Below are 12,026 nucleotides of genomic sequence, written 5' to 3'. Positions count from 1 at the left end.
TTAAGTGATTTGCCCAGGGTGGCATAGCTTAAGAATCTCTGATTTAGAGTGTAGTAGAAAGTGTGTAAGGCTGGATTTGAACTCACAAAGTTAAATCTTCCTCACTCTAGGTCCTCTCAATCCATTGTGCTACCCTAGCTGCCCTGATTTTAAAATATAGCTTAAAAAAGATCATTAACCCCCAAGTGGAGATTCTCTGGGCTAGGAAAAAACAAACAAAACCCCAAACCAAAAAATATAACCAAACCCAAGAACTGAAGATATGTTCTGTGTGCAAAGAGTACTGTAGCTATGACTGCTGTGTAATACTGGGAAGCAAAAGACCTTGATCTGATCTGATCTTGTCTTTTCATCTAAGAATGGAAGAAAGGGGATTTTCCATTGGGAGAACTTGCCACCCTTCCCAGTATGCCTCACAGTAAATGAGGTTCTGATGGAAAGTAGGAGCTGTGGCCCATGTAGCTTGTCAAGATTCATAGACTCAATATTGAAGTCAGTTCTTAAAGGAGGATGCATTCCTCTTTCCTGTGAATCAGAGCAATGCATGGGCTTCTCAAGAGATAAATGTTCCTGGAGACCAGTGACTGTTGTTGTCTTCTATTCTTGCTACTGATTAGCATTCCCCATCATGGATCATGGAGACTCAATGTTGCTATCACACTTCCTATAAATATCGTTACCATACATATCTGGGTTTTTGCTCATCAAATACAAACGTGGTGACCATGTATACTTAGAGGTGGCTTCTTACCTGGGGCTATGGGTTTCTGGGAATTTAGATAATTAGAAAATTACATCTTTAATTTAATATAATTGTTTTCCTTTGTGTAAGAATCTCTGATTTAGAATGTAGTGGAAAGTGAACATCTGTCAATTTTCTCAAACTCTAGGGAGAAAATGATTTGAGCTCTGGGTTCAAGCTCCAAGAAGGAAATAACAAAAATACAAACATCCACCATGCTGGAAAACCCTGAAGGTTTTATTGTCAATATTTTTACATTAATACTTATGTCTCCTTTTTTGTGCTGAGAAAAACAATCTGTTACACATCATGTAACTTTAATATACAACATAGAAACGCATTCTAAATTAGTTACAACAAGGACCTACAAAAAACTTCATAGGAAAAAAGGTTACCTAATATTGCCATCATGTCTACAGTAGACCCTCTCCTTTCTGGCCTAATCACCATAGCTTGCCTGTGTAAACAACGGTTATTTCCATGTCCAATGGAACTGTTAATTATAAGGGTACTAAAATTGGCCTAAAAAGTTCTAACACATCACTAGGTACTGTACAGTCCTCAAAAATAATTTATTGTACTGTTTCTAAAAAAAGGTACTAGGGTTGTTTTTTTTTTCCATTTTGCTTTGTTTTGTTTGATTCGGAATTGCACAACATGTGCATGTTTGTCTAACAGTCTAAACACAAGAGAACTGAACTGTAAAGTCACGATGATCACAGAGATGAGGTGGTGGAGTCGAGGACTTCCCTCCCGTTGCACACCGTGGGGACGTAAGTGCTGGCCGATGCTGAAAGATACAAATGTGAAGGAAAAGGCAGGGTTAGAAGGTAAACCAGAAAGTTATGGTTAAGGAGGTTTGGACAGAACACTGGACTAGGAGTCAGAAGGCCTGGGTTCTTATCCTGGCTTTGAGGCTAAATTATTGTTGTTCAGTCATTTATGACTCTGTGATGCCATTTTGGAGTTTTCTTGGCAGAGATACTGGAGTGGTTTGCCATTTCCTTCTCCAACTCCCTTGACAGATGAGGAAACTGAGGCAGAATTAATCAACTTGTCCAGGGTCACACTGCAAGTAATTGGCAGAAGCCATATTTGAACTCAGGAGGATAAGTCTTCTTGATTCTAAGGCTAGTACTCTAACCACTGTACCACCTAGCTAGTCCTTGGCTTTGATCAACTTATTTACTCTTTCCAAGTTTCAGTTTTCCCATATGTAAAATAGAGGGTTTGTCCAAACAATTTTCAAGGATTCTTTAAGGTTCTACAAGTCCATAACTATCATTTCACCTGCTCTGGTCAGACAGAAAATAAGGATTTAAAGAATTTAAAATCAGGAAAGAACAATTGAGAAGTAGCCTGGAATAATTCCTAGAGAGCCAAGCAGTTTACAATTGTTACCTCATTTGATTCTCACAAACCTTAGAGGACAGGTGCTATTATTATACCCATTTTGCAGATGAAGAAACTGAGGCAAATAGAGGTTAAGTGACTTGTTTAGAGTCACATTAGCTAATATGTTTCTGGGACCAGGTTTTCTTAACTCAGTTCTCTATCCACTGTAGCACTAGGATTCAAATTCTGCCTTTGACACAAACTGATTTTGTGACTCTAGTCAGGTCATTGAACTTGTCAGTAGCCTAGGCAACTCTGTCTGACTATAAGCAAGAAAGCAGGGGCCAACCTGCATTGGTAGAGGGAGTTTCTTCATTTGGAAGTCCTGTACATCAATGGCATTCTAGCTCCAGTCCCTTTCCCTATTCCTCTTGGCTCTGGAATGATTTCATATTGCAGCAAATGTGTGGAATTTGCAGAAGCCTATGTGACCTGTGTTAGAATATGCCTTTGACAAAACTCTTATATCTAGGTCATATTATCATTCTGGGGGAGAGAGAAGAAGGTAGCACAGTGGATTCTGACCCAGGCCTAGAGATGGGAGATCCTGAGTTCAAATTTGACCTCAGATACTTCCCAGCTGCGGGTCCCTGGGCAAATCATTTAATTCCCCTTGCCTAGCCCTTACTGTTCTTCTTCCTTGGAACCAATACACAGTATTTATTCTAAGTCAGAAGGTAAGGGTTTAATAAGAAAAAAATAATATTAGGGGAATAGGGACTGGATGTATAATTTCATCGGTGTATCAAAACTCATGGATGAGGAAGTTCCTTCTACCAAAGCAGCTTGGTCTCTGTTCTTCAACTTCTGGGCTTAGAGAATGGCTTAGAGCACCAAGCAGTTAAAGGACATTTTTGGGTTGCTCAGTCAGGATATGGAAATTCATAGCCTTGAACTCAGAGCTCCTAGACTCCATTGTGACATTGGTGAATGTTTCTTGGCATGATCGGATATATAATATTCTTAGCATCATATTAATAATATTACATGCATCTTAATTTTGCATAATATTTTATGCTTTACAAAGCTGCTTTATATAGATTACCTGATCTCTGGAACAATCTTGGTAGTTGGAAGACTGGCCCTACTGTCTCTCTTCTACAGCTCAAAGGAGTTATCATTTGGTAAAGGTCACACAGCTGGCAAATGGAAGACTTGGAGCTTTAACCCAGGCCTAATGATCCTAAATTGTCTGTATTTTCTTTACTGTTACCCCACATTAATCTGGCCTCAGACACTAGCTGTGTTGCTGTGTGTCCCTGGCCAAGATGCTTAACCATGTTTACCTCAATTTCCTCATCTGTAAAATGATTTGGAGAAGGAAGTGGTAAATCACTCTAGCATCTTGGCCAAGAAAACCCGAAATGGGATCATTAAGAATTGGACAAGATTGAAAAATATCTCTCTTTAATACAATACCTCGAAAATGCTGTTGAGTTAGGCCCAAGAGTGATCTGCATTCTGAACCTCCCCCAACTTAAATTTACCTGTTCTGGTCTTATTATTTCTTTAGAGCTCTGAATTTAACAAACTAACTTGATAAACCAGTGATGGTGAACCTTTTAGAGCTGGAATGCTAGGAACTACCCTCTTCACCTCCTCAGACAGAGTTCCATGCCTGTTCCCCCCTACTTTAAACTGTGTCCCTCCCCCCACATGCTAGGTACCCCCTCCACTTACCCCATACAGGGGAGGAAGAAAATGCTCCCATTGGCTGCTGGATAAGCGGATGGGTGAAGTGAGAAATGTGTTCATCAAGTGTAAAGAGGATGAGGGGAGTGGACCAAACACTTTGCTCCCCTCCAGCTCTGCCACCTGTGAGCCTCTGACCTTACCCTCTTTGTCTTCCCATTGGGCTGCTGGGCAGAGGGGCAGGGTATGTGAGAAAATGTCATCAGACATGTTGGGGGGAGGGGAGCATCTCTGCCTGAATCCCTTTGCCTTTCTAGTAACAAACTCTGGGGTTGAGGAGGGAGGGCATCTGAGTGCCCACAGAGAGCATTCTGCATGCCATCTTTGCACCGGTGTCAGAGCTTTGCCATCCCTGTGATAAACCATCAAGCTGATAATGATTTAATATATAAACTTAATCAAGGTAACATATTTGCATTTTAAAACAACACTCATTTTAATCCATAGGGGTAATTAATTAATGGTTGAATTTTAGGTACTGAAGCATTTATTTATTCATTGTAAAAGGTTTATTGAATAACTGAAGTGCTTACTGTGTACAAAACAATATAATGGATGAAATATGGTCTGGAGTTGTAGTCCAGTAGCTCAGTCACTAACTAGCTGTTAATGTTAGAGAAGATTAAGGTTTGGATTTTAAGATTTTTTTAAAAATCTAAGGTTTTAGATTATCTAGATTGTTTAGATATTTAGATTAGGTTAATTTGAAAGCACATCAGACATATATTATCCAAAGCACACCTGAATGAGACTATTCTCTATGACACAGGCATCATATAAACATGTTGCACGTGGCCACAATGCTCTCCATGGTGTCTAGAACCTGATTAAAGTAGAATTGGGAAATATTTAACCAAATTAATAAAAATACTATAAACATAGATAATATAGTATTTAAAAACTAAGTCAATAGACAGCCTACAGGGATCCTGATGTATGGATTAGTGGTCCCCATTTGAGGATGATATCACTGCTATACAACATATACAACAGGATATTCCCAGCCTTTTCTGGGAGGTCTCTAAGGATGGGAAACCCACTCTCTCCTAAGGCACACATTCTATTTTTGGATAGCTTTGGTAGTCCGGAATTTTCCCTTTAGACTAAGTAAAATTCTGCCTGTCTTCAAAATCAAATCTATAATCCCCAAGACATTTCTAAAATAGTTGAAGACAGGTATTATTTCTAACTGCTAACTCTTCTTTAGGTTCACTTTATCTAGCTCCTTCTGTTTATCTACAATGATCTTGAAGACATTCACCATCCTAGTCATCACTTTTGAATGCTCTCCATGCCCTGAACATCCTTCCTAAAATCTGATACCCAGTTACACAGCTAGGTCCCAATTAGGGCAACTAATGAATTCCTTGAAGTGGTCACATTGTTTGGATTCACACTACATATTTTCATTGGGCTAGAATCAATGATCATATTGTACATAATTATAACTTTGAATAGTAAGAATATGAATATATTTGGCCGCTTCAGAGGACTTATTCTTTGCATTAATCAGTACCAAATTACACCCACTATTACAGACATTGTTTGACCAGGTAAGAGTAGAACACTATTGTTCACCTCTCTCTTTTCTGAACACTGTGTTTCTGTTAATGCAGTCTAAGATTGAATTAACTTTTCTTGGTTACCATATTACTCTGTTGATTCATTTTGAGATTGTTTCACTAAAACCCTCTAGATTTTTTTCATTCAATCAACCCATACACATTTATTAAGAACCCACTATATTCTAGGTTTTGTGCTAGGTGGTGAGGATCCCTGTACAAAGAATGAAACATTCCTTACTTGTAAGTAGAACTAATATCTAAGTATGCCTTTACCATCTTATGGCAGGATGTTGACTTTTTTTAACTTAATTATAAGACTTCATATTCATTCCTCTGAAGTTTCACCTGATTTTTTATTCAAGATATTTAATTTTCATAATTACATGTAATAACAATTTTCAACCTGTTTTCCAAAATATTAAGATCCAAATTGTACCCCTCCCATTTCTCTATCCTTTCTTGGAGGTGGTAAGCAAGTTAATCTGGGTTATATATACATGCATTATCATGTTAAACATACTTTCCTATTGGTTATTGTTGTGAGTACTCATATAAAACCAAACTCCTCAAATAAAACCATAAATAAACTAATGTGAAAAATAGTATGCTTTGATCTACATCTAACTCCAAAGTTCTTTCTCTAGAGGTGAATAGCATTGTTTGTTATAAGTCCTTCAGAATTGCCCTGGATCATTGTATTGCTGAGAGTAGCTAAATCTTTCACATTTCACAAATCATTGTACAACATTGCTGTTACTGCGAATATGTTCCCCTGATTTGGCTTATTTCACTCTGCATCAGTTTATGTAGATCTTTTCAGATTTTTTTGAAACCATCCTGTTCATCATTTAATACAACATAATAGAATTCTATCACCAACATATACCACAATTTGTTTAGCTATTCCCCAAATGATGGATATCTCCTCAATTTCTGATTCTTTGCCACCACAAGAACTGTTATAAATATTTTTGTACAAGTAGGTCCTTTCCCCTTTTCATGATCTTTTTGGTATACAAAACTAGTAGTTGAATTACAGGATCAAAGGGTATGTACAATTTTATAGCCCTTTGGGCATAGTTCAAAATTGACCTCAAGAATGGTTGGGTCTGTTCACATTCTCTACCAACAATGCATTAGTGTTCCAATTTTGCCATATCTCCTTCAACATTTATCACTTTCCTTACTTTCATACTGGCCAATATGATAGGTATGAGGTGGTACCTCAGAATTGTTTTAATTTGCATTTCTCTAATCAAGAGTCATTTAGAAAATTTTTCATATGATTATTGATATCTGAAACTAATATTCTAATATATCAAAATCCTTTTGCATCTTGACTGTTAAGCAACACATGGACTATCTCTTTTAGCTTTGTGAGATTTTCAAATTAGAGAAGCATGGCATCTGTGACTTTATCCAATCATAGATAAAAAAATTTAAATACCATAGGACACAGGAGAGATCCACAGGGCACTCTACTATGAATCACTTTCCAAGCTAACATTAACTACTGATTTATAACTCTTTAAATGGCAATCATTCAATTACTTTCCTATCTATGCAACTGTATTATTTTCTGATACATCTTTCTATCTTGTCCATTAGAGTAATACAAGAAAATATTTTGTTAAAATCTAGCTAAGTGTTATTTATAGCATTTCTAGATATACCACTCTAATACTTTTTTTAGAAAAGAAAATTAACCTAGTTTGGCAAAAAACACTTTTTGATAAAATCATTTTGGTCTTTGTGATTATTTTTTTCATTACCTAGTAGACTTAATTTTAATCATCTGCTCTGAAATTTTGCCAGGAATCTATCTCAAGCTCTTTGGTCTTAATTTTTTGGACTCAATTTGCTTCCTTTTATTTTTAAAAACCAAAATGAGACTTTTGCCCTTTACCAGTATTTGTGTACCTGAGACATTCTACATTCTCTTTCAAAGATGTGGTCCTTTTTGAGTATTCTGAGAAATAGTTCATCTGGGGCTTAGTAACTTGAATTTATTGACAGCTACTTGTTTCTGACTTATTTCATATTTCAAATGTGTGTTAGCCATTTTTCTTCTGTCCATTCCTGTACAAAGTAACCATCCTGAAATTTACAGGATGTGCCATACTTCTTACTCATACTTTATCATCTGCCCTTGTTGACAACTAACTAAGCAGTTAAAGGACAAAACCAAACCAAACCAAACAAACAAACCCTCAAATACATTGACAGGTAAGGACCAATATCTACTAGTCTATCCAATTTCCTCTTTCCTTTGTCATTAGAATTTGTTTGGGTCTATAGAATTTCATTCTTAAGAGCCTTTCTCCATTTTTCCCCAAGTTGACTTTTCCTATAGAATTTCCACCCATAGGATCCTACCTATACTTTCTCTACACCCTTTGAAATCTCCCTCCCACATGTAACATCATGCTCAGCTTTCCTTTTCTTTGCACAAATTCTAAGATGAAGTGGTTTCTTCTTCCCAAAGTTCCCATCATTTCTGTTCATCCTTACTAGTGGGTATCAGGTCAAGAAGAGAAGGTCCCTTCTTACCCAATGAAAAGAAGGAATGAAGATTAAATTATTAAAGTAAACCAAGAAATTATTAATTGCTCTGCTTTTGGCAGAGATAGCTCCAGTAATGACTAGATATATGAAATTTCCCATTAATACTATATCACACTTCATTTCTAGACCTGTAATTTCTTCCTTTTAAAAAATTAACCCTTACTTTCTGTCTTAGAATCAATACTATATATTGGTTTCAAGGCAAAGAAGTAAGGGCTAGGCAAATGGGGTTAAGTAAGTTGCCCAGGGTCATGCAGCTAAGAAGTGTCTGAGACCAGATTTGAGCCCAAGACCTTCTGTTTGTAGGTCTGACTCTCAAGGCTGCCCTCAGTGATTTATTTTTGAAACTCATTTGTTTTCTCATCCTGAACAAGGGCTCTAGTGTATACTGAGATGACAACTGTTAGTCTGTGCTTCTATTGTTCTTCTCATTAATACTCTCTACTATATTTCCCACCTCTCATTCTGGATTTCTTCACTTAAGAATGTTTTTTAACATAACATTACTATTCTGTCCTCCCCTCCCCACTGAAATCCCATTTTTTCCTGTTCCTAAGGAATTAATGATACTTTTCTATAGTTATAGTTCAGTCATGGGTCTTCTATCACTGAACTCAATGATATCCATGTAGTCAAATTTATTCCTTTGTGTTAGGATTTCTAATTCTCTATTCTTCTTACCTATACATTGAGTATTTGTGGACATAATCTTGTGAGGTCATGGATTTTATTGCTAGCTTTTTTTCTTGGATGCCTCAGCTTTACATCTCATTCTGCTGTCCAACCACCCATCCAACCAGCTTTCTGTCTGTCATCATTGACCTGCTTTTCCCAGTCAGGACCATCATCCTTTACAACAAACTTGAGACCGGGATTTCCATACTTATGTCTTCCTGAATTCATTCTCCAGTCTTTGGGTAAGTCAAGCAATTCACCTATGGAGCTCCTAACCTAGGGGTACTCTCTACTTAGGGTATACAAGATAATCTACTTAGCTCACTCTGCCCATTGCCTCATCCTAAATATTAGATCATAGTTCAGTTTCATATCTCATCCAGATACACAGAGACTATTTCACCATCTGTATACTTCACTCTTATCTTTGCTTACTCTTAGTACTAGCTAAATTAGACTATCAGATAGCTATCTTAGCTGCCTGAAATTCCCACCCCCAACATCTTTACCAGTTAAAATCCTACCTGTTTAAGACTAAGGCCAAAAGCCAACAACCGTTCCATGAAATTCTCTGCTAGGAATTTCATAACATTTTATAATTCTCTTAAAATATTTTATCCATTACTTTAAATCATGTGCATATATTTGTGAAGGTCACATTTCTCCTACCACACTGTAAGCTCATTGAAGAGAAAGATTCATGTTTTATTAAACTTTGTATCACATCAATTCTAAGTACTATACCTTGTACTCTTAGGTAGCTAGATAAATATTTTATGATGGTATTGAACTGAATTGAATAGCAACTTTTTGTAATCTAAAGAATGCTCTGTGAAAAAAGAAATTAGAATCACAAAAACTCACTATCAGTTTTTAGATTGATACATTAATCTTGCTCTGCTGAATTATCCAAATCTAAAGTAAAGATATACTAGAAATCTACTTGATGTGACCTACAATATCATGAACTCTGTCGTGTATGGACTAGTCTTTGGCTTCTTGGTGACCATTATTCTAATCTTATTTGATAAGATAGATTTGGATGGGGAGCTAAGAACAATTTGGATAGCAAAGTCATAGTCAGGACCCCTGGCTCCCTCAATTCTAAACACACAGAAAGTTGGCAAAATTCTGACATCTATAATGAGGATCCCACAGGCATCACTATAGCAAATTTTCAGTGCAATAATTAGTAAGTCTCTGTGTATCTTACTATCCATTATAAGGAACACCCTCTCTAAAATGACTAGATGCTTTAGAAGAAACTCTCCAAAGTCAAGGTATTATTAGTAGAGCAATAGAAATAACAATAACTACCAGCCCCATGAGGCTGTTGTTGCAGCTTTTATTCTTCAAGCATTTCATAATGGAGTCAGGGGAGCTTTAACTGTTATGTGATTAAATCTTCCATTTTAGCATCGCTCTGCTATATGGTTTTGCAATTTCTTTTCCTTTATTATCAGAAAAAATGTTACTACTGTTCTAATTCTGCTGTGTGCAGTAGAGGAAATTATTGTTTCATCAATGGTAGGAGCTTACTGCACCATTAAAGTCTTACTGAAATGTCTCATTGTAGCATAAAGGTAATACTGTGTTCCCAGGGGGAGAGGCTAAGATACTTCCTACCAAGCTGGATAGGCTTTTTCCAGGAGTCCAAGGAAGGGGCTAATGTCTTTGATTCAGTGACCAATCTAATTAAATTCAGAAAAGTTCATCACCAGAAGATTGCCTACCAGGTAATAATTTTTATCTTTCTGCCTATATTTTGCCATTTTGCCATTCATAAAGAAAACTTACTAAGAGAGACACAATGGCATAGTGGATAGAGAACAGATTGTAGAGAAAGAATTGCATTCAAATACCATCATACCCTGGGCAAATCATTTACCCTCTCCTAGACTTAAGTTTCCTTTGAGAGAGGAGGGAGGCATAGTAGTGATAGTAGCAGCAGCAGCAGCAGCAGCAGCAGCAGCAGCAGCAGCAGCAGCAGCAGCAGCAGCAGCAGCANTAGTAGCAGCAGCAGCAGCAGCAGCAGCAGCAGCAGCAGCAGCAGCAGCAGCAGCATCTGTCTCATAGGGTGGTTGTGTGGATCAAATGAGGTAATATATTTAAGGCATTTTGCAAACCGCAAAGAACTATGAAAATGGTGAGTATATTATGAAATCAAGTACAGACTGGTGAGTAGATAGAAGATTGGCTCCAGAATCAGAAAAAAGAAAATTTTCTTCATCTATAATCAATTTCTTCTTTCATCTACTAGCTTTTACCAACCTCCCAAATGACATAGCCTCCTTACACCCCTTTTCCAGTACTAGAAGTACTTTTACTCATTTTCCTTAGTTCACTGGTCAAGGTAGAGGAGTTGAAATACTCCTTGCTCTCCCCATTGCCACTCTCAGGTTTTTTTCCTACCTCTATCACTCAGCAACTTCTCTTTCAGCTTCATGCTATTTGTGTCTACCATAAAATGAAAATTCTGGTAGCTGTAGTCTACAAACCTTCCTTGTCATTCTTCCTTCCTCAATGAATTTGGCGTATGGCTCACAATTTTTCTCTCTACCCCAAATCTTGCCCTCATACCAAGAGACTAACATAGATATTGGCTCTCTCTCAAACTTTAAGGACCACTCAACTCTTTAAAAATATTTTATTTTCCCCCTATTACATATAAAAACCATTTTAACATTCTTTTTTTTTTTGCATTTTGAGTTTAAAATTCTCTTCTTCCTTCTGACTCTCTCTGCTCTCCCCAGTCCCTGAGATGACACACAATCTGATGTAGATTTTACAGGTATAATCATGCAAGGCATTTTTCCATGTTAATATTTTTGTGGAAGATATCACAAATAAAAAATAAAGAAAATGAAATATAGTGTGTTTCAGTCTCTATTCAGACTCTATCAGTTCTTTCTCAGAGAGAAGATGGAATTTTTAATCATGAGTCTGGAATTAACTAATTACTGCATTGCTGAGAATAACTAGGCTATTCACAGTTGTTCATCAAGAAATGTTACTGGGGACAGTTGGGTAGCTCAGTGAGTTGAGAGCCAGGCAGAGAGATAGAAGGTCCTAGGTTCAAATCTGACCTCAGACATTTCCAAGCTGTGTGGTCCTGAGTAAGTCACTTAACCCCCATTGCCCAGCCTTTACTGCTCTTCTGCCTTAGAACCAATAAACAGTAGTGATTCTAAGGTGAAATGTAAGGTTTTTTTTTTAATATTGCTATCACTGAGTACAATGTTCTTCTAGTTTTTCTCACTTCACTTTGCATCACTTCATGCAAATCTTTCCATATCTTTCTGAAACTATCCTGCTTGTTAGTTGTTGTTGTTGTTGTTGTTGTTGTTGTTGTTGTTGTTGTTCTTGTTGTTGTTGTTGTTGTTGTTGTTCTT

General features: G+C 37.0%; 1 protein-coding gene across 1 annotated transcript in view; it reads right to left on the bottom strand.

Annotated features, from left to right (window-relative positions):
- Nucleotides 1-1,458: 1,458 nt before the first annotated feature.
- Nucleotides 1,459-12,026, bottom strand: part of GRM3 (glutamate metabotropic receptor 3) — a 132,513-nt gene continuing 121,945 nt past the window's right edge. The window contains exon 5 of the mRNA XM_044678614.1: nt 1,459-1,532. Coding sequence (XP_044534549.1) covers nt 1,459-1,532 — 74 coding nt within the window. The remainder of the gene's footprint in view (nt 1,533-12,026) is intronic.

Source organism: Gracilinanus agilis, chromosome 5 (assembly GCF_016433145.1).
Source record: "Gracilinanus agilis isolate LMUSP501 chromosome 5, AgileGrace, whole genome shotgun sequence".
NCBI lineage: Eukaryota > Metazoa > Chordata > Mammalia > Didelphimorphia > Didelphidae > Gracilinanus > Gracilinanus agilis.
Note: the sequence above shows the minus strand (reverse complement) of the source record. Positions and strands in the feature narration are given on the sequence as shown.